The sequence below is a fragment of the Ictalurus punctatus genome, chromosome 1 (genome assembly GCF_001660625.3).
Source record: "Ictalurus punctatus breed USDA103 chromosome 1, Coco_2.0, whole genome shotgun sequence".
Classification (NCBI taxonomy): Eukaryota; Metazoa; Chordata; class Actinopteri; order Siluriformes; family Ictaluridae; genus Ictalurus; species Ictalurus punctatus.
The window spans coordinates 16,513,143-16,536,567 of NC_030416.2; the positions used below are offsets into that span (position 1 = coordinate 16,513,143).

Here is a 23,425-nt window from a genome sequence, read left to right on the forward strand (position 1 = left end):
CTCTGGAAGCTTCTTTACTCCTTGTTCCTCGTCTCTTCGTGGTGAAATGAGGGAATTGATATGTCCTTCAAGATGGCTGGCTTTGATCGATTTCCGGGTCACGGAGGACAGAGGAGTGAGGAAACAGTTCATGATATTAGCTCTGCTGTGTAAGTCCTACCCACTGTGTCAATTGAGATGGCAACCATATTACTTTATTTTTAAACTGGTGGATATCTACAGTATATCAATGGGTTCATAACACTGTTACTGTTTGTTACCTTCCTGTTCAGTACCTCTGTGTGATTTTCTGTTAAATACATTTCCCCCATCATTATTGTTCATTATGGTTATTGTTCAACAATCACACAAAGATCTTCAACAGTAAAAACAGGATGAAATCTGTTAGTATTTTATTTGTAATATTGAAACATAATATTTACATGCATACATAAGTACTGCAAGGCTGTTTGACTGAAAATGGAATTAATGTAGGCTACATTTTCCCAGCAAGTATTGAATGGCCATTTGATTGAAAACAAAAGGGTGCTCTCATACTTTTGCATAGTACTGTATATGCAACTGAATATGGATATATTTGTGCTTTGAGGGATCATAGTAGTTCATTGATTCCCTGTAAAAGTTCAAAATGCTTCCCTACGTTGGAGCTTCACCCACCTACATGCAGCTGAAAGTCTATGTTTTATGACTGACTGATGACACAGCAGTCGAACATCACCAATAAGTGTTCACTTGGGTTTGAGATCTGGTAACTGCATAGACCATAGCATATTATTTCCATAATTTTCATTCTCATCAAACAAATCCCTTGTATCCTGTGGAAGAACCTACTCACATCAGGATAGAAATGTTTCATCATAGGATGAAGGTGATCAGTTTGAATAACGTTGTATTGATTTGCAGGGACACTAACTTGTCACCTGGTTGTGTGTGTGTGTGTGTGTGTGTGTGTGTGTGTGTGTGTGTGTGTGTGTGTGTATCTTTCAACTAGTGATCGCGTCAGTCTGAACTACAAAATTCCACCACTAGAGTGTGCGATTGCTTGGCTCAAAATGTCATCCCAAGTTTGGTTGATAGATAAGCACATGCTCTGTCTGATCTCTCTCTCTCTCTCTCTCTCTCTCTCTCTCTCTCTCTCTCTCTCTCTCTCTTTGTCACTGGTTTATGGGCACTCTATAATAATAATTTTTAAAAAATTAATAATAATAATAATAATAATAATAATAATAACACATCTCTACAAGTGTGTGCCAGTATGACTGTTTCAGCATTACCTAGAAAGCAGGCACAAGGCAGAGAACGAGATAGGGGTTTGGGGGGTGGGTACACTGTGGGTGGGAGAAAGGGGGGAAATGTATTGCAGCTCTCTGGTTTCCATTGCTGGCTCTGCTCGGCAGGATCCAACACTGACTCTGAGTGCAGGTAAGTTGCAGTCAACTTTTTCACTTCGCACTGACTAGGGCCTATGCTTACTATAAACTCTGTGTGTATTCATGCCTGAGAATGTACTGTTTACTCATTAAATATACTTATTGATATGGATATACTGCACTACTAGTCACAACTACTTCTATGTTCTATCAATTAATTCTGTGTTTTTATATTAATACTTGTATAGGATTTATTTATGTTGAATAATAAACCTGGTAATAAACTTGCATTGCAATGTAGTAAGTTACTTTTTTTGTGTGATTACAGCAACCAGCACTTAATGAAGAATGAAGTGATCAGTTTTAGTGTGGCCATTGTGTAACATAACATAGATGACATCCGTCAGTCCAGTCAACTAAGTAATAGCAGGAAAGCACTGGATTAACTTGACTTTCAAGGATTGGTAGCAAGTGTGCATGGGATTCCTATAGGACCTTAAATCTCATTCATCTTTATTTACTTGTTAGGCTGGTACGCAACTTGGGTATATTCAAAGTCAGGCTGGAATAGTTTAAAGTGGGTCTCTTCTTATGGATACTGGAATTAACTGAAGGCTGAAGTAAAGATTGGCAGTAAGATTTACACTATTGGAAGGAGCTGACTTATGAAGCTAAAATTAAGCTGGGGTTGATTTGGAATTTTACACTTGGGTGGTGAGTTGTGAAAGAGCTGACCCACAAATAGTGTGAAATCTGTTTAAGGGCTCGGCTGTAGAGGAACCTCATCTCTCTTGTGTACACAAGAACACTCACTCAACGAGTTGTAGTATTGTTTTAAAAAAAATCTTTGTATATGAATTGTTATCCAATTCTCTAAGCTAAAATTGTTTGTAATTCCCTGCAGGATAGAGTTTATCCTCGACTTCAACTTGACTTGGTTATTCAGTGACTTAGCTTAAGCGGTTCACCCTCAAGTGTTTCTGCTGTGTGCCAGTGACTTGACATTCAGTCATGTAACAGCAGACAGGCAGTTTTGGGTTTCTGAGATACAACACTGAAAGATCATGCCCTTTCTTGTTTTTATGATGTTATTTTGAACGAACACTTGCTCTTATTGTGTATATATATATATATATATATATATATATATATATATATATATATATATATATATATATATATAGTGTCTGATCTACAGTAATATTTCTATTCTGATGTTGGATGGACAGGAATTATAATTGACTTCTGCTTGGGACATTTGACCCTTTACTCTTGAATTTTACATGTAAATTGTTGATCCTGGTGATTTACTCAACAGAATTTAATTTGAACTCATGGTGTTACCCTTTAACACAACTGGCACTAATATTCAGAAGGTCCCGAGGCTCATAGCCCATGTGTTTTGGACTTCTGGTTGGAAATTCCTTACCTTAATTTGTGAAATCTACATGTTATCGAGCTGTAGATCATATCACACATTGAATGCATGAGGTAAATTAAGGCAGCTTTAAGTCAGAGATTCCATGTAGAAAGATCTCATTTACACTACTTCATTACCAGCTGGCTGAACAGGTGGCACATGCTGTCCTGCCATGCTTTAATATTGTCTGAAGAGGACTTGATGTGTTTTGGGAGCTCTGCAGACAGGTGCATGAAGCAGGCAGCTAGCTTTAAAAAGGGCTCATAAAAATGTCACCTAGCCAGTGGGATTGACCGTGTTTGACCTGCTTTCTTCCTATTTATAATTCCATCTCCTATTAGTCTTTCTTCTAGCTCATGACAAACCAATGTCAGATGTGTTCAAGGGTTTAGTCAGGGTTTCAAGTCAGTTTGTCAGCAACAGCAAATGACCAAGAAAATATTATTTATATTGATGTTGTGATCAAAAGCCTCATGTGAAATGTTAATTAAGTTTAGATACATAATAGGCATGCATCTCATTAAGTAAAAATGTAACCGGTGATAAATGTAGGAGGATGGTAATTGGAATAAATTTTTTCTGCAAGATAGAGTAGGATGAAATGTGTAAGACCACATATTATTGTCCCCTCCACAAAGAGTCCCTCTCACCCATTCAAATTCACTTTTATAGCTGCTTTAATTTGTCATATGCCAAGTTGTTTGTGTAGTATTAGAAATACAGGCTCAACAAATTAAAGCTGTTCTGCACTGCCACAACCTCTGTTAACGAACATACATCTACACAATCCTTATCTTCAATGGTCTCAGAAAACAAACCCTACAAACACCAAAGCAATTTTTCAGTCCTGTTTTGAATAGCTTGTTGTCGTATTAGGTGCTTGTGCTGAAAGAGAACTCATCACCAAAGTGTTTTATATCGCTGATTGCCATGTTGGAGGAGACAGAGCAGTTACGTATGTTACTAAACTGTGTCAGATTTAGCGTCTCTGCCAAGATGGATCAAATGATGTGTACATGTGAATATAATGATCTCATTAGAGTATAAATGGCTCAATCACAGGTGTATTTTCTAGCATTACAGAATTAAGCTTAATTGAGAAGACCTGCTAAGAAAGTGTTGTGTAAACTGATACATACACTGATAGAGACTGATCATTCACGGAAACCTTTCACAACACCTGAAGTGTGTAGTGAGATTCAGGGATTAGGAAGAGATGCATCCATGCAAACCCTTTAAGCTCATCAGCATCAGTTTTATTTTTAAGCCCTGTACATGGTGCCACATGCCACTTTTTTTTTTTTTTTTTTTTTTTTTGGGTGTGGTGATGTGAAACTGTGGCTTTGTATGATGTTTCCTATCAGTACTGCAGTTCTGCTCAGCACTGGGTTGAGGCCTGTGTAGAAGTGAATGTAATCTGTTGATAAATGTGGAAGCATGGCTCTCTCCACTCCTCACCACTGTAACCCAAAACTCAGGCCTGCCATTCTGGCACTAAGAATAGCAAAGATCTCCCTCTCTCTCATTTTCTCAGTTCATCTCTCACAGTTCAATTCAATGGTTACAGTATTGCCATGTATTGAAATGGTTAAGGAAATTTTATATAAAAATACCTAGAGATCATTTATCTAGCCAATCCACCTACTGGCTTGTTTTTGTGACAATCCAATGATAACCCACACAGACACTGGAAGAACATGCACAGAAACTCGTGCTCGAACCAGGGACACTGGAGCTGTGAGACAGCAACACTACCTGCTGTACCACCATGCTATAGTCTCACTTCTCCCTCTCTTAATTTAAGTCAAATGTTACAGTTTTGCCAAAACTTTGAAAAGGCAAAGAAACTTTATATAGATAGCAATTAGAAAAAAAATCTCCCTCCAGTGGAGTGTTGTCTCTTCATATATTACATTCAGAATGTTCCAAATATTGTTCACTATGTGCTGTCATCTGAGTGTGCTATCACACAGACCTCTTTGGCATGACATGCCAGAAAACCTGAATGCCAGTAATGCAGTCAGGTGAACCAATGCTAAGTTTTTTGTTCCAGTTCATGTTGGGTTTAACTGCATTTAAATATAAATGCAGTTCTTGTCTTTGCTTTCTGCATGCTCGCTTTTTGTCTAGTCATTGTACATCCTGAAAAAAAAGTTGTTTCCCCACTGAAACTGTTGCTCAGAGAATGAATGAAACAAAATTGTAAAGACACACAGACCATTTATCAGTGGAGTATTCCTTCACTTCGATGGGTTTTAGCTCTGCCTCCCATCTTTTGTGTTAGTTACCATGCTTGTGTCCATGTAATGAATGTATTTGCACTTTCAGTGAATACTGCACAACCTTTCTTTCTCTTGCCAGAGCGCTCTTCTCTGGGCTGGTGCTGTGCTGTAGGAGTTAGCTCAAGCAGCCAAGATGTCAAAGAGCGACCCCCGGGACATTGATGAGGATGCTATCCTCAGGGGGCTCAGTGCAGAGGAGCTGGACCAGCTCGAGTACGAGCTGCAGGAGATGGACCCTGAGGTAAAGAACATATAGCTCATTAATAAGCATTCCCCATCTTGAAGCTCAGCTAAGTGCTCACCACCCACACAAGTGCTCAAATTGCTGCACAGCCTACACATGGAGAAAGAGGAATTTTTGTATTGTAATTTGTGGTGTAAGATGCATTAATTAACAATATACAACTGTTTGGAAAGTCTAAAACTTATACATAATTTAATATAAGAAATTCTGTGTATTATCCTTTTTTGTCATGTTTCAGAATGCAATGCTCCCAGCTGGCTTCCGCCAGCGTGATCAGACCAAGAAGAGTCCAACGGGTCCATTTGACCGCAGTGCTCTGCTCGATCACCTGGAGAAACAAGCTCTAGAACATCAGGATCGGGAAGACCTGGTGCCCTTTACCGGGGAGAAAAAAGGTAGTTTAGCTACTCCCTCAGTCAAAAGGGAGGGATATTTCATGGAATCTTTCTTTCAAACTAAATATCAATCCCTTTCTAGGGAAGAAATTTGTTCCCAAACCCGGAGCAGGAAAGATCCCAGAAGAAGAGCAGATCACTCTGGAGCCAGAGTTGGAAGAAGCTCTAAAAAATGCCACGGATGCTGAGATGTGTGACATTGCAGGTGGGTGGAATGGCACACGCCTCAGCAATTCTCAGCAAAAGCCACTCTGCTCTGTTGACAGATCGACCAAAGCTGTCCCTATATTTAATCTTGGCCATCCTTGGCCTTTACTTAACCTTCATCCAATATCCACTGTGCCTACTCTCAGAAGAAATCCACAGTCTAAGCCACATTTACTTAAAATATAGCAAGTAACCAGCACACAGAGCCACATGGAATTCAGCTAGTGAAATATGTCATCATGAGTAAAAAGCTCATTTGCTATGGTCTTTAAACAGAGCAATGCAATTAGACAGCCTAAGAACTAACACTATATTAAACTGTCCTATTACAGTGACTGTTGGCCGTACAGCATGGTAGTTTGAATGGCTTAAGATGACTTAAAAGAGTCAGAGAAATAGTAATAGAGTCTAAAAGAGTGATAGTGTTTGGCTCACTATGCATTACAGATGTGATTGAGCTTGGGCCATACCCCACAGTATCTGATTCCCGTAGCTCAGCAGGTCACCAAAATAAGTTGGCCAAGGGCCACTGGGTTCGCATTAACACTTGTAGAACGGGGGGTTGGTAGGTTTGTTGAGAATATTGAGAAGGGTTTATAGGATTGTGAAGATACTTACACAACCATATGGGAAAACAACAGAGTGTTACAGGCTGATTATGTTGTTTAAAGCAGCAGAAAGGAGCCATGTTTTCAGTAGTAGCTAAGCAGTGTTAGAGTATGGCCCAGTCCTACTGAGGTCATCTTGCTTTTAATGGAGTGGTTATTAGAAAAAAAATCTCCTTGTTGTGCACTCAAACTATGAGGCTAGCAGTAAACTTTATGACCATCAATTAGCATAATGTAAACTGGGCGTTGAAATCATTGAGTGGTCAAGTAATCTAAAATATACTAGTCTGGTCGGTTTCTAACAGCACATCGCATTCTGTAGGCTGTACAACCAAATAAAACCAATTAACCTCCAAAATTCAGTGTGAAAAACTGACTAATTGACTCAATTTTCCAAAAAAGATTAAAGCAAAAAAATGTATTCCCAGATTTTTTTTTTTTACTTATTAATTACAGGAAAGCTAAAAGTGTTCACTCTGTGCTATGGTGGTGGACAATGTATTTAGCAGTTCTCTGGGTGAAGCTTACTTTGGTACAGCCATTCATCTGGAACACATCCAATGTGGGATTAAAACTCCTTTACAGCTATGTCATTCCTCTGTCCGTGGTGTTTTTGAATGAAAATTCACATTTATTTAAGTTGATGGGTTGTAGACTAGTAGATTCTATTTCATAAAAACACAGCCAGTCCTATTGTCTTTGTTATTAATAGTGCTATGTTCGCAGGATTATTATTACAGTGAGCATAAGCCATAATGTAAAGGCAGAGTAATGTGCTCGTAAGCAGCTGCCCCTCAGTCTGCCATTACGCCTGAAAAGGTCTTCCTGTCCCAGCTGCAGCACATTGTTGCTGGACAAACCAAACCATAACCGTGCCAAATTATAACTACCATCCATTTTTCCCCATCCCAATGTGAATAAGTAAATAGCACAGCAGGGTGGGAAATGCAGAGTCTCGCAACACAGCAGTTGGAGACACATTTATCACCGAATTGCAGTGGAATTGAGGATGGGGGTTTCTTAGAAAATGCTTCCACCTGTTGGTGATGATGTGCAACACAATCATCTGTGACATATTTTCCAATCACATCCCTTAAGCGACTTATGTTGAACTTGCTTGCTTTGAAAATCTCACAAGTCCATACATTCAAAAACAAGAGATGTAAAAACAATTTGTGCCTTGCTCTAACTACTTGTACTTGCATCTTTGCAGCCATCCTGGGAATGTACACACTGATGAGTAATAAGCAATACTATGATGCTCTTGGTGCCACTGGTAAAATTGCCAACACAGAAGGCATCAACAGTACGTACTCATCTCACATTCATTTTTGCAGCATTATATATGTGATTATTCTCTGCTTTCCTTAATTCTTTACTGTGGTGTGTCCTACAACCCCCTACAGGTGTGGTAAAACCTGATGTTTATAAGATCTATCCCGATGAACCTCCCAATGACACAGATGTTGAAGACACACTGCGCAGGATCCAAAACAATGACAGCAGCCTGACAGAGGTCAACTTCAACAACATCCCGGTAATTTAAACCGTGACAGTACTTTGCTATCATCAGTTAGCATATAGCACAAATAAACTGATGCTTTTCATCAGTACCTTTTGGAGCTACATTTTATTTATGAAAGTTTTAAACATCTTTTAATTGTTTCTCAACCAGTTGTGGGCTGTGCGTTTCAGTTTATTTGAATTAATATGCCCTTAACTTTTGACTAATAAATGTCAAAAGTAACTTCAAAATGAAGTACATAGCACTTAATTTTGAGCTCAATATAGCAAAGTATATATTGACATATACAGGAGTACTAGCAAATTAATTAGTATTACTTGTGATAATTAAAACAATATAGAAATTAAAATCTTTAATGTATGAGAACCATAAACATAAATATCAAACAAATTATATTTAACATGACAAATACATTTCCTCAGTGTTATACCTGTGTATTTTTTGTATTTGTATATACCGTGTGTTTTATTTTTAAATATTACTTTATTAAAATACAATTTCTTTTGCTTTTTTGAGCATGAACAGTCAAAAATGAAGTTATACCAGTGACATGTTTTAGTTTTTACCCCTTACCCCAGCTTAAACACTACTCCCAAAACAAACAAACAAACAAACAAACAAACAAACAAACAAACAAACAAATAAATAAATTACACAATATAAAAGAAAATTTCTAAAAGCAAAGGAAAGATAAAAATAAATAAGAAAAATACATAAAGGGTTGCGTCAAAAAAAGAAAATTGTTTAGACTTTACAAAAATAGTACATAACAACACAGAAATATAGGACAAATCTGGAAGACTGTTTCTCCTTTTATAATACATTCTCAGTCAGGTAGACCCCACATTTTCATAAACAGATCCTGATGTTCTGAAGCTCTAAATATCACACATTCATAACTATCAATATTTGACATGAGTCCCATCCTTTCATCCTATGAGGAAGGCATGTCTGACTTCCAATGCTTCAGAATGACTCTACATTCAGAAGCCATAGCTAAACGGCACCAGAACATCTGTTCTTGAGACATGCGCATATCCTCCAGTATAATACCCAACATAAACAAGGCAGGGTTCTTGTATAATGATAGACAAAAAGTATTAACAAAATGTAAATTTTTTCCCCCACAATTCCTCCACCTTGTCACATTCATATAATGTGTGAACCATAGTACCTGTATATTTGTTACACAACCAGCATAGTGCAATATCTCTTTGTTTAAGTCTAGCCAAGCTGCTTGGAGCCCAGTAGCATCTGTTAAGAATTTTATCATTTATCAAATGGGATTGAATTTCACGAACATTAGTATGCCATTTCAATACAACCTGCTTCTATAGTTCTTCCTTTATCGTCCGTAAATCTCTATCCCATGTCACTTTAAGCCTGTTTAAATTAGGTACATTAGCGTCTCTAATATAAGCATAGAAAGCTGAGCCCCACCGCCCCCTTTTGTGTCCGATAACAGCAGACAGGTGCTGTACATCTGTTGGTGGGTCAGGACCATTTTTAAGGGTTGCATAGAGACAATGTCTCATTTGGAGGTATTTCCAAAAGTCAGTGTTCGATAGTTTGTAATTTTGTTTCAAGTGATTAAATGAGACCACATGTTCTCCCTCATAAAGGTTATCTAAGAACCATATTCCTTTTTTAGCCCGCTGTATTCAGCAGGAAGGCCTCCTATCTATTTGTAATTTGATGTTGTGCCAGACCGAGGCTCTCTGTTAGCCATGGGCTTTGTTTTGAATGTTGGTGATACAATTTCCAGCTTTTCCTAATAAATCTAAGAACTGGATTTTGGTCTGGTATTGGTCGAGCATGCTGTGTCAAGAAGGCCTCTGCTGGAACGGGGGCAATTAGTTCTTTTTCAGTATGCATCCATGCAGGAGCTTTGTTGATGGCCATGTTGTTTTTAGTCAACTGCGAGAGCGAGATGGACCAATGATACCAGTCAATTCTGGGAAGAGAGAGCCCACCAGTACAAATTAGTATGATTAAAAATTGGTCTCTTCACCTGCCATATGAAGGATTCTACACATTTATTGTATTTCTTCAGAAGTAACACAAGGTAACACAAGGGGAAGCATGTATGATAAATAATTAATTTTGAATACAATTATTATTTTATCTAGTCCCTTCTAATAGGGTAAGGAACCATCGAAGTCCAAAAACTCCAGAATTGTTTTTGTCATGAACACTCCCCTAGTTAATGAAAGAAAATGTTGTCTCTCCTTTGTAGAAATCTCTCAAATGGACAGGTCTCATCATTTTAATACTAATGCAGTCTCACTTTTCCTTCTGAGCAAGAACCTGTTTCTCATAAAAGTCATTTGCTTCATCTGGGGTCTTGAAGATGTGGTTCTCCACCTTAAACATGACTTTGAGGCGTGCAGGGTATAGCAGACGAAACCAAATACCCTCCTGATACAGAGCTCGTTTCACCTGGTTAAACGTGCCGCATTTCTTAGCAAGTGCAGTGCACAGATCAGGATAGACCCTCAGCGTATACTCCTTGAACTTCACCTCATGATGTCTGGCCCATCTCAAGGCAAGCTCCCGGTCACTATAATGGTGAAAATGTAGCACAAAGATTACGAACAGTGCACCCTGTTCAGCGGTGGTGGACTAATGAACACCTCAGCCATTGCTTCCACCGGCAGTTCTGAAACAAATACGGCGGGGTCCTTGGCATCCTTGCTCCCCTCAGGTACATTCAGGATACGCAGATTAGATCGGCATGATCTGTTCTCCAGATTATCTAGACCCTCCAATAAAAAAACTGTTTTCAGCCTTAAGGGAGGTGATTGTAGATTCCACTGCCACAAGACACTCAAGGTTTTCACTTGCAATGATTTCTATTGATGTCTGTCGACAATGAAAAGAGTTTCCCATGTCGCTCAAAGCACCCACCGAGGTTTGAAGTGGTTTTACAGAGTTTATAAGGGCAGCCATGTCCTCCTTGAGAATTTCCCATTGTTTAGGTAGTTCAGAAATAAGTTGCGTCATGGGTAGAGAGAGTCGTCCAAGTTTCCCTCTGCATCTTGATTTCCGTCTTGAGGCGAAGCAGCCACCATGCTCCCTGGTTTGCTAGCTACGCTAGTCTTTTTCGACTGCTACACAGCACTTTTCTGTTTAGGATTACTCATTGCGCACAGATTAGTTTGTTAAATTGGTTTTAAGGCATCTTATAAAGGGAAATTCACTGCAAAATGTGTATATGTATACAGTATCTCACACAAGTGAGTACACCCCTCACATTTTTGTAAATATTTGATTATATCTTTTCATGTGACAACACTGAAGAAATAACACTTTGCTACAATGTAAAGTAGTGAGTGTACAGCTTGTGTAACAGTGTAAATTTGCTGTCCACTCAAAATAACTCAACACACAGCCATTAATGTCTAAACCGCTGGCAACAAAAGTGAGTACACCCCTAAGTAAAAATGTCCAAATTGGGCCCAATTAGCCATTTTCCCTCCCTGGTGTCATGTGACTTGTTAGTGTTACAAGGTCTCAGGTGTGAATGGGGAGCAGGTGTGTTAAATTTGGTGTCATCGCTCTCACACTCCCTCATACTAGTCACTGTAAGTTCAACATGTCACCTCATGGCAAAGAACTCTCTGAGGATCTGAAAAAAAGAATTGTTGCTCTACATAAAGATGGCCTAGGCTATAAAAAGATTCCCAAGACCCTGACACTGAGATGCAGCACGGTGGCCAAGACCATACAGCGGTTTAACAGGACAGGTTCCACTCAGAACAGGCCTTGCTATAGTCGACCAAAGAAGTTGAGTGCACGTGCTCATATCCAGAGGTTGTCTTTGGGAAATAGATGTATGAGTGCTGCCAGCATTGCTGCAGAGGTTGAAGGTGTGGGGGGTCAGCCTGTCAGTGCTCAGACCATACGCCGCACACTGCATCAAATTGGTCTGCATGGCTGTCGTCCCAGATGGAAGCCTCTTCTAAAGATGATGCACAAGAAATCCCGCAAACAGTTTGCTGAAGACAAGCAGACGAAGGACATGGATTACTGGAACCATGTCCTGTGGTCTGATGAGACCAAGATAAACTTATTTGGTTCAGATGGTGTCAGTCGTGTGTGGGGGCAACCAGGTGAGGAGTACAAAGACAAGTGTGTCTTGCCTACAGTCAAGCATGGTGGTGGGAGTGCCATGGTCTGGGGCTGCATGAGTGCTGCCGGCACTGGGGAGCTACAGCTCATTGGGGGAACCATGAATGCCAACATGTACTGTGATATCCCTTTGGAGACTGGGCCTCAGGGCAGTATTCCAGAATGATAACGACCCCAAACACACCTCCAAGATGACCACTGCCTTGCTAACGAAGCTGAGGGTGAAGGTAATGGACTGGCCAAGCATATGTCCAGACCTAAACCCTATTGAGCATTTGTGGGGCATCCTCAAACGGAAGGTGGAGCAGCACAAGGCCTCTAACATCCACTAGCTCTGTGATGTCTTCACGGAGGAGTGGAAGAGGACTCCAGTGGCAACCTGTGAAGCTCTGGTGAACTCCATGCCCAAGAGGGTTAAGGCAGTGCTGGAAAATAATGGTGGCCATACAAAATATTGACACTTTGGGCCCAATTGGACATTTTCACTTAGGGGTGTACTCTTGTTGCCAGCGGTTTAGACATTAATGGCTGTGTGTTGAGTTATTTTGAGGGGACAGCAAATTTACACTGTTATACAAGCTGTACACTCACTACTTTACTGTACTACTTTATTGTAGCAAAGTGTAATTTCTTCAGTGTTGTCACATTAAAAGATTTAATCAAATATTTACAAAAATGTGAGGGGTGTACTCACTTTTGTGAGATACTATATGTACAAGGTAAAAATCAGGAGACCGTCCATTCTGCTGCGTTCTCCTACATCGCCATACCGGAAGTCCTATTATAGTACAATTTTATTTTAATATAACTTAACTATATTACCTTTTGATTTGTATTTTTTTTGTTCTATGTATTGTTTCTTGAGATCTAGCTTTTTACTGTACTTGCCAGTTATGAATTGCTTTTTGTCAGTAAACAGTTACCTTAATGGTTGCTTTATCTTTTAGGACATTCCCATCCCAGTGCTGAAAGAGATATTCCAGAGTATGAAGAATAACACGCACGTACTGAGCTTAAGCATTGCTGCTACACGCAGCAATGATCCTGTGGCTTACGTGAGTACTCCAAGTTACATTTGTGATCCATGCATTGCTTGGACACTTGTGATTTCTGAGAAAACCTGTTGAATGAGATTGTGGCTGGATTCTGACAAACAGACCAAAAAAACCCCCCAAAAAAACAATTTTCCGCCTATAACATACTTTGACTTTCTCTACTTTATATATATATATATATATATATATATATATATATATATATATATATATATATATATATGGGTGTGTGTTTGTCAATTTAGAAAATTATAGAAATTAGATGTTACTAATCTATTGTTGGTCTAAGCCAATGCATCTAAATAGCAGCATAGTAAAGAAACATTTGGGAATTTATAACATTTTATCTCAACTAATCTTTCTGTCCTAATCGGCCAGGCCATAGCAGAGATGTTAGTGGAGAACACTACACTGGAAAGCCTGAACATCGAGTCTAACTTCATCACTGCTGAGGGAATGATGGCAATCATTAAAGCCCTGTCTGAAAACAACACCATAGCTGAAATCAAGATTGACAACCAGGTTACAAGACTCAACCAGCTAATGTACCATGCAGAAAGATATCTGGTTGTGCTTTTTCGAGGTTTTAATTGTAGCTTTGGTTGCCTTCATACAGAGGCAGAAACTGGGAGATTCAGTAGAGATGGAGATTGCTGCTATGTTGGAAAACAACTCAAGCATCCTAAAGATTGGCTACCACTTCACCCAGCAGGGCCCTCGTGCCAGAGCAGCCATTGCAATCACCAGAAACAATGACTACTGTGAGTGTAGAATCACATTATGTGGGCTGTTAGATTTAGAACAGAGAGAGACACAACAGTGGTTATTGCAGAACATTACTTACAGCAGCAATTATAACACCTTTAATACATTTTAGTCAGGAATAAGACATTGAGTATAAATTCTTAAGATCTGGTAATAGAGGAGCCTGGATATTATTAAGAGAATATTCTATTGATTGACTGAAGAGCCCTTTCTCACATGACTGATGTGCAGAAAACTGTTATTAATTAACATAGGAATTAATTTTTAAAAATCACATAGAAAAATAATTAATAATTAAGTATTGTATTTTGTATTATCAATGCATGTGGGAAAAATACTGCGTACATATGCCACCTTTCTTAAGTTTATTTTGTTTTTTCCCCATATTCAGTCCGCCAGCAGAGGATAAGATGAGTTGAAGGCTATGATGGTCTCTGTTGGAGCACTCTTAAGAAGACTCAGGATGGTGACACAGATTAGCTTGCTATGCTTTAACCATTTATTCATCTCCCATTGTGGATATCATTAACACCAGCCCTGCTCTGTGTTTGTATACACTGGGCTTCATCAAGCCAAATGTGTTCTCACTTAATAAAAATCATGTGCTTCCAATATATCAGAGTTTGTAAACTTGTAAAAATACACTACTTGATCATCTCTTGAGCCATGATTTATTTTTATTTTTTTGGAATATGGTGCTTCTAACAAAAAGATCTGTACATATTTTAAATAAAACGTTATCTTTTTCATTGTCTAATCAGGCTTCAGTTTTGTTAAATTGAGATCATAAAACTGTGCGTCACCAACCGTCTCAGAGGACAGTTAAGAAGCCAATGTCACCACTAATTCTGCAGTATCTAAGCAGTTATGCAAAGCAGACTGTAAACTAGTAAGCCTGGTGCATTTAGTCATGAAATGTATCACTATCAACACTGTTTAATGTGATTTATTCATCTAACATGCATAATTTATCCTAAGTAAATGGAACAGAATTTAGTCCATTTATCCACACCGATGATCTCCAATAGAACTACTCAGGTTTAAAAATATCTTATTAAGTAATGTTGATTAGGATAATAATGACAAAATTGTTTCAGATTTCAGTTCAGTTACATGATTAACTGAATAGAACAGCTTTCATAGTCAGTATTATGTAACCACTGTTAGGTCAGTTTATTGTGGTGAACCATTGTGTGATTAATTCAAAACTAGTTACTGTTGAATCCTTTGACCTCTGAACAGCCGGATCTTTTCAATTTCCCACAGTAACACTCGTTTATCCTCTGAAATCTGCCTATTTATACCTATGAAAGTCAGTCCCTGGTGATTTAGTTACACAGTTCCAAATATAGCTTCATACCCGGTCAAGAGGGAACGGGGGTGTATGCAGAAAACTGATGTCCCACCTTCAGAACAGCTGGTGATCTCTTAAGTCTTTTTTTATTGGCCTATGGCTGCAGACATAGCCATTCTCCCATCTAAAAACACAGGCCAGTAAGTCAAGTTTAGATGTTCCACAAACAATATTCTGACTTTGGAACCAAGGCTACTAGGTGATCGGCAAAATAAATGACATTACTTGTGAAATTTATTAATAAATGTTTAGCTGTTTTTAAAATGTATTTGTATTTAGATTTTTATTTCTCATTACCTCAGACAGACTGTCATGATCAGAATTAGAGGGCAGCACTAGCACTACACTATACACTCCCTACTCTGGCATTTTGGAACAGGATCCAGTTTTGTGACTTAAGAGCTCTAATTTCACATACGATACTGTCCTGCATCTGTGACCTCTTTCATGGTACACATCTAAGTACTAATAATGAGAAATACAAATAAAGAAAAATATGTCAATTCATGCTTTCCATTAGAATCAGTGTTTTCTCTTTTAATATAAAGTAACCGATTTGGTACGACAGTCTTTTTAGCAAGATGCCAAGACACAAGGTTGATATGTTGAGAAAGTAACTCGGGTTTGTGGGAGAAACTAGCTTCCTCACTTGTCAGCAGTTCCTTCTGCGGTCCCTCTTTTTCTTTTCTGCATAATTTGAGTTTGTAGCTTTAACACAAAAAAGAAATCTTTTTGAGGAAGTGGGAAGAAGTCCAGAAAGCAAGTTTGGCTAAAACTCCTATGAAGACTCAGGCGTAGGAATCAGTGGAAGCGGTTCTTCCTCATCTGAGTCAAACTCCACATTTTCATCTTTTATCCATTTACCACTGGGGTCCTGTATCCATCCGTTGCTAACGCAAAACCAAAAAAAAAAAATGATCAAAACAACGCAAAAGATAGTTTAAGATGATTAGGCTTTAATGAGTTAAGGTGATTCTTTAACAGACACACAAATGCTTCATGTAATATGGCTGGAATAAGTAAATGCTGCTAAACACTGCAGAAGTACTTCCAATATCATAGGTCATGATAAAATGGTTGAATAACATCATACCTCTTTAATTTGAGGTAGTGTTCTAGTTCTCTGCGTCTCTGCTCTGTGAGAGGCTCAGATTCAGCAGCTTTCCTTTTCTTTTTCTTCATTTGTGTCTCAGTGTGGTACTGGCTTGCATCTGCTAAACACAAACATGAGAAAAATTATATTCTGCAAAGAAACTATGCACTACCACATCAAAATTTCAAAATGTGTCCCCTTGAAAAGTATCAGACTTAAATATTTCACCATGAGAAGGTGTGGTATCTGTGCTGATTTTGGTTGTAGCTATGGGAATAATGTTGTGATCAACACTGTGGTCACTGCTGCAGTCTGGGTTCAATCGAGTTGTTGGCTTTTCAGATCTTTCACTTAAAAATATCAACAAACACAAAAATGTCAAACCAATGTTTCCATCCAACAGTGCTTTCAGATAAAAGGAAGAAAAGAAAATAGACATGATCCATTAACAAACATTCACGACATTTTCAAGGGGAACAGTGAAGTATTAGCTGAATTTTTACTATCTAAAATGCCTGAGACATGGGGAAATATGAAATAATTATTTATATTAAGTTCCCATCTTCATAAATTTCAATAAAATACATTCATACAATATACCACTATGCTTGATACTCTACCTTAAGCTTCATAAAATTTATGCTATGGGAAAATATCATGGGAAAAGAAAGTTAACTATCCAGTCATTACCTGGCCTTTTTATGACAGCTGTTATAAGGTGTAGATCTTAGCAAGGCATGGTGGGTAATTTTTCGTGTCTGTGTCAGTAATGGAGCGGAACTGCCAGTTTCCTATAACCATAATATGACAAGCTTATATAATCTCAGAATAATACTGTACGTAAATACCACCTGTTAAAAGAAACAGGCATTTGCATTTACCTGCTGGTCATCTTCTTCCTTAACATATTCTTGATGTTGCCTCTTATCAATTTCATTTTGTAGCCAAGCTTTTTTCCCATAAAACCATTTTAGACCTGGACAGTGAAAAACCCGAGAGGATAAAACAAAACCAAACACTGTTCTGATATACAATGGCAAAAACAAAAACCGTAAAGAAAATGAAGACCAAATCTCACCTTCGAGATGCCGCTTCCCATTTCTGTGTAGTGTCAGCATATCGACTGTGTCAAAAACCGGACGACGTGAACACACCAAACAGCTATACCTACACAATCCGAGGGTGGAACGGATGTAATCAAATTAACTTGTAAATAAACAGATAAATATACGCGACATGGCCAAAAGTATGTGGACATCTGACCACCATAACCATGTGTGGGTCTTTCCCAAACTGTTGCCACAAAGTTTTAAGGACACAATTGTATAGGATGACATTGTATGTGTATAGTGTTACAACTTCTGTTCACTGGAACTAAGGGACCCAAACATGTTCCAGCATGACAATACCCCTGTGCACAAAGTCAGGTCCAGGAAGACATGTTTGCAAGGGTTGGAGTGGAAGAACTCAAGTGGTTTGCACAGAGTCCTCAACCCCACTGAACACTTCTGGGATGAACAGGAATGCAGACTGCACCCCAAGCCTCATCGCCCAACATCAGTACCTGACCTCACTAATGCTCTTGTGGCTGAATGGATACAAATCCTCACCACCACGCTCCAAAACCTAATTGAAAGCCTTCCTAGAATAGTGGTCGATATTATAACAGCATTCTGCAACATGATGTTCAAAAAGCACATATAGGTGTGATGGTCATGGTCAATGTGTATCTCAATATACACTACATGGCCAAAAGTTTGCGGCATTAATGAGGTCAGGCACAGATGTTGGGTGCGGAGGCTGGGACGCTGTCAGTGTTCCAGTTCATTCAAAATGTGTTCAGTGAGGTTGAAGTCAGGGTTCTGTGCAGAACACTCAAGTTCTTCTACTCCAATATTGCAAACATGTCTTTATTGGTCTCGTTTTGTGCACAGAGACACTGTTATGCTGGAACAGGTTTGGGCCCATTAGTTTCAGTATAGGGACATCTTAATGCTACAGCATACAAAGACATCCAATACAAATTGTGTCCTTCAAATTTTGTGCCAACAGTTTAGGGGAGACCCACATACGGGTGTGATGGTCGGGTGTCCACAAACCATTGGTCATAGAGTGTACTTTCGCGGCTCATCTTTTAGATTATTTGATTACAGTGACATGAAATGACATCTCCATGATGCTTTAAATAATCCATGAGAAAACTGTTTGGAAGAGCTTTTGGAAAAGTTGCAGTTGTAGAATAGTACTTATGTACTACAGAATATGAAGATGACACAAAAGTAACTTCAATTATGACCCTTATGGAAGAAAAGACTGACACTGTAGAGACTCTGTACAAGTAGATCTTAGGTAAACATGGAGCATCATGACACCAGGCCACAAAATGGCTTTTGATCAGTGTGTGTAATCATAACTGTACATCGTGGATTTACAGTAACATTACCTTCCATTTTTCATCAGAGTAGCTTCGTCCTCAGGAATGTAGTTGGACAGCAAGTCCGCAACACGCCGTTTCTACAAGCATAAACATAACCAGAGTCCATACCGTCTCATCCATAACTGTCCTCGCTAAAGATATGTTAGCTAATAACAGAAATGCCTAACTGTTATCTATATTGACGTGTCTGTAATATTAAATTCTAATTATTCATAAAGTACTGTATATACCACAGTGCTGTCGTTCAAAACGAATAACACACTACAAGACGTGGTGTCGTGGTTTATTCCTTAATTTATATATATGTATATATAAACAAACAGATGTGTTTATTTACCTTCAAGACATTTAACTGACTGCGGTCATCACCTTCTCTTTTGAAAGACATGTTTAAGCGAATTCGGTTATCGAAGCACTTCCTGTTTGTAAAACGGAATTATGGGACATGTGGGCGGTTCTTGATGTAACAGGGAGCCATGGCAACACAGGAAGATTAGCATAGCTACTAGCTTGTTTCGATTGACGGTAAATAAAATAGTGACATTGAGAAAGCTCCCTTAGGTAATGTGTAGGTTTTTTTCCATGTGACTTCAAATGTAAGTTGTTGTTGCTGTTTTTTTTTTAAAGACGCTCGCTGAGTAACTACAGCGAGAGGGTGTAAGTAAGTTGTTGCACTGCTTAACATGAGAGTTAACTGCTTAACAATGCTCGTTTCAGTGTTAGCTGTTAAACTGCGCAGTGTCATATTTTCGATGAAACTACAAAAGCTCCATAAGCTTTCGTTATAGAAACTACTTAAAATGTCTGCCACGTAGCTAATTCAGCTATCCATCAAATATCATCTACATGACTGGATCCGAAGTGTTTTGGAGTCCTGTCTCGGAAGTGAAAGCTAGCGAGCGATAACGTCACACCAGTCGCTACATATTTACCACCGTGTAACGACACGCTGCACACAGCAAAATATCAGTCAGTTGTTAGCCATCTTTGAGCAGGTCATCCCTCATCATGTCCGCGGTCCAGACATCTGTGGTGAGTGGAGAACACGGTCTCCTCCGCGGACAGCCGGCGAAGTCTTACGGCAGCTTGGTGACCTCGTCTGTATCACCAGTCCGACAAAAACTAGTCCAACACAAAGTCCAACCGGGAGAAACTTTACAAGGATTGTCCCTAAAATACGGCGTGTCTGTAAGCTGAAGCTTTAAAATCTATTTTAATTCAGCTTGGTTAATAAATGGTTTGCTCTTGACCAAATTCTTCCACCTGTTCTTTGCAGATGGAGCAAATCAAAAGGGCGAACAGACTGTACACCAACGATTCAATATTCCTGAAGAAGTTCCTCTCCATCCCTGTCTTAACAGAGTCTCTGTCATTCACTAATGAGAACGAATTGCGTGAAGAGAAATCAAGTCATCACTATGAACAGGTCCCTGATGAGAACAGCCAAATAGTCTCAGAAAGTCAACAAGTGACTGCTGATATTTCTCCATCAGACTACTTGAAAAGGATGGATAGCTTGATTAATCAGTCGAAACGAGCAGCCATAAAGACTTGTCAAGAAGGAAACAAGCAGTAAGTAAATGCAAAAGTCATTATTTAAAGTTGTGCTATGATTCTTTTAGTCTCCAGACCTGATCTGAAGAAGGCAGAATTATAACCTACAGTATCTCACAAAAATGAGTACACCCCTCACATTTTTGTAAATATTTGATTATATCTTTTCATGTAACAACACTGAAGAAATGACACTTTGCTACAATGTAAAGTAGTGAGTGTACAGCTTGTATAACAGTGCAAATTTGCTGTCCCCTCAAAATAACTCACAGCCATTAATGTCTAAACCACTGGCAACAAAAGTGAGTACACAGCTATGTGAAAATGTCCAAATTGGGCCCAATTAGCCATTTTCCCTCCCTGGTGTCATGTGACTTGTTAGTGTTACAAGGTCTCAGGTGTGAATGGGGAGCAGGTGTGTTAAATTTGTTGTCATCGCTCTCACACTCCCTCATACTGATCACTGGAAGTTCAACATGGCACCTCATGGTAAAGAAAACTCTGAGGATCTGAAAAAAAGAATTGTTGCTCTACATAAAGATGGCCTAGGCTATAAGAAGATTGCCAAGACCCTGACACTGAGCTGCAGCACGGTGGCCAAGACCATACAGCGGTTTAACAGGGCAGTTTCCACTCAGAACAGGCCTCGCCATGGTCGACCAATGAAGTTGAGTGCATGTGCTCAGCGTCATATCCGGAGGTTGTCTTTGGGAAATAGACGTATGAGTGCTGCCAGCATTGCTGCAGAGGTTGAAGGGGTGGAGCTCAGCCTGTCAGTGCTCAGACCATATGCCGCACACTGCATCAAATTGTCTGTATGGCTGTCGTCCCAGAGGGAAGCCTCTTCTAAAGATGATTCATAAGAAAGCCCACAGTTTGCTGAAGACAAGCAGACTAAGGACATGGATTACTGGAACCATGTCCTGTGATCTTATGAGACCAAAATAAACTTATTTGGTTCAGATGGTGTCAAGCGTGTGTGCCGGCAAACAGGTGAGGAGTACAAAGACCAGTGTATCTTGCCTAGTCCTAGAGTATCATGGTCTGGGGCTGCAAGAGTGCTGCTGTTACTGGGGAGCTACAGTTCATTGAGGGAACCATGAATGCCAACATGTACTGTGACATACCGAAGCAGAGCATGATCCCCTCCCTTTGGAGACTGGGCCACAGGGCAGTATTCCAGCATGATAACGACCCCAAACACACCTCCAAGACGACCACTGCCTTGATAAAGAAACTGAGGGTGAAGGTAATGGACTGGCCAAGCATGTCTCCAAACCCTATTGAGCATCTGTGGGGCATCCTCAAACGGAAGGTGGAGGAGCACATATTCTCTAACATCCACCAACTCTGTGATGTCATCATGAAGGAGTGGAAGAGGACTCCAGTGGCAACCTGTGAAGCTCTGATGAACTCCATACCCAAGAGAGTTAAGGCAGTGCTGGAAAATGGTGGCTACACAAAATATTGACACTTTGGGCCCAATTTGGACATTTTCACTTAGGGGTGTACTCACTTTTGTTGCCAGTGGTTTAGACATTAATGGCTGTGTGTTGAGTTATTTTGAGGGGACAGCAAATTTACACTGTTACACAAGCTGTACACTCACTACTTTACGTTGTAGCAAAGTGTCATTTCTTCAGTGTTGTCACATGAAAAGTTATAATCAAATATTTACAAAAATGTAAGGGGTGTACTCACTTTTGTGAGATACTGTATATGCCCCAAAGAATAGACAAAGATAGGCAAGCAGTTTGGCACGTTTAGATCAGATATTTCAAGAATATTGAGTAGAGAAAATATGATCCAGTAGCTCTGCAGAGGATATGAAAGAGGTTGGAAGCAGTAATAAAGGCCAAATGTTGAGCATACAAGTTATTCAAATGCATTTTTCAGAAAGGAAGATGAAAGCGATTTTCTTTTCAATATCTTAACATTTGGCCACGTTTGAATCATGTGATGATGAACAGACATCCGTGAAACCTAATGCAATAAAAGTCTTGTTGGGCTAATTTAAACATCTTACATTTACATTTATTCACTTAGCAGACGCTTTCATCCAAAGCGACTTACAAATGAGAAAAATACAAGCAAAGCGATATATCAAGCAGAGAACAATACAAGTAGTGCTACCATACAAGATCTACATTTACATTTATTCACTTAGCAGACGCATCTTACGTATTTTATATTAAAGATATGCAGATAGACTGTATGGCCAAAAGTATGTGGACACTTGACCATCACACCTATATTTGCTTCTTGAACATCCCATTCCAAAGCTGGTCCACCCTTTGCTGTTATTATAACCTCCACACTTCTGGGATGGTTTTCCACTAGGGCGTGTCTGTAGGGATTTGCCCATTCAGCCACAAGAACATTAGTGAGGTTTGGCGAGGGGGCCTGGTGCACAGTCATTGTTCCAGTTCATCCCAGAGGTGTTCAGTGGGGTTGAGGTCAGAGCTTTGTGCAGGACACTTGAGTTCCTTTACCCCACCCTTGGCAAACCATGTCTTCATGGAGCTCGCTTTGTGCACAGGGGTGTTGTCATGTTGGAACATGTTTAGGTAAGGCTGTAGGCCCTAAGGGAAATATTAAACCTACAGTGTACAAAGACATCCTATACAATTGTGTGCTTCCAACTTTGTGGCGAAGGCACACATATGGGTCTGATGGTCAGTTGTCCAAATACTTTTGGCCATATAGTGTATTTGCAAAAAGTGTAGTTTCCAATTCTCTGGTTATTAGGAGTATGATGAGATTTAGCAGCACATTGAGATATCATGCTTTCTGAAATAACCCCTTGTTATATATGTATTATGATATTTATGGGTCTTATTTTCACATCATGCTGTATGAAATCCTGTGAAGTTGTTTAATTTGTTATTTTTGTGCTAAAATGCCCCAATTACAATTTATCCAGTAGTTTTGCATATTCCAATCCTGATACTCTACAGCAGTGGGTTATATCAAGGTTTCATCATA

General features: G+C 39.3%; 3 protein-coding genes across 6 annotated transcripts in view; 2 read left to right on the forward strand and 1 right to left on the reverse strand.

Annotated features, from left to right (window-relative positions):
- The first annotated feature begins 1,411 nt into the window (after nt 1-1,411).
- On the forward strand, nt 1,412-14,759 carry tmod4 (tropomodulin 4 (muscle)). 2 transcript variants are annotated; one of them, NM_001200854.1, is given in 10 exon segments: nt 1,412-1,422; nt 5,152-5,313; nt 5,555-5,711; nt 5,794-5,916; nt 7,740-7,832; nt 7,933-8,063; nt 13,130-13,237; nt 13,616-13,759; nt 13,854-13,998; nt 14,394-14,614. In NM_001200854.1, coding segments are annotated over 9 exon segments (1,032 nt in total). In that variant the 5' UTR covers nt 1,412-1,422; nt 5,152-5,205; the 3' UTR covers nt 14,417-14,614.
- An 865-nt stretch (nt 14,760-15,624) lies between these two features.
- scnm1 (sodium channel modifier 1) lies at nt 15,625-19,960 on the reverse strand. 3 transcript variants are annotated; one of them, NM_001200359.2, is given in 8 exon segments: nt 15,625-16,246; nt 16,450-16,567; nt 16,678-16,799; nt 17,140-17,240; nt 17,331-17,425; nt 17,528-17,616; nt 18,893-18,963; nt 19,224-19,327. In NM_001200359.2, coding segments are annotated over 8 exon segments (759 nt in total). In that variant the 5' UTR covers nt 19,275-19,327; the 3' UTR covers nt 15,625-16,134.
- lysmd1 (LysM, putative peptidoglycan-binding, domain containing 1) overlaps nt 19,895-23,425 on the forward strand; it is a 4,971-nt gene continuing 1,440 nt past the window's right edge. Inside the window, exons 1-2 of the mRNA XM_053681962.1 lie at nt 19,895-20,074; nt 20,163-20,458. Coding sequence (XP_053537937.1) covers nt 19,895-20,074; nt 20,163-20,458 — 476 coding nt within the window. The remainder of the gene's footprint in view (nt 20,075-20,162; nt 20,459-23,425) is intronic.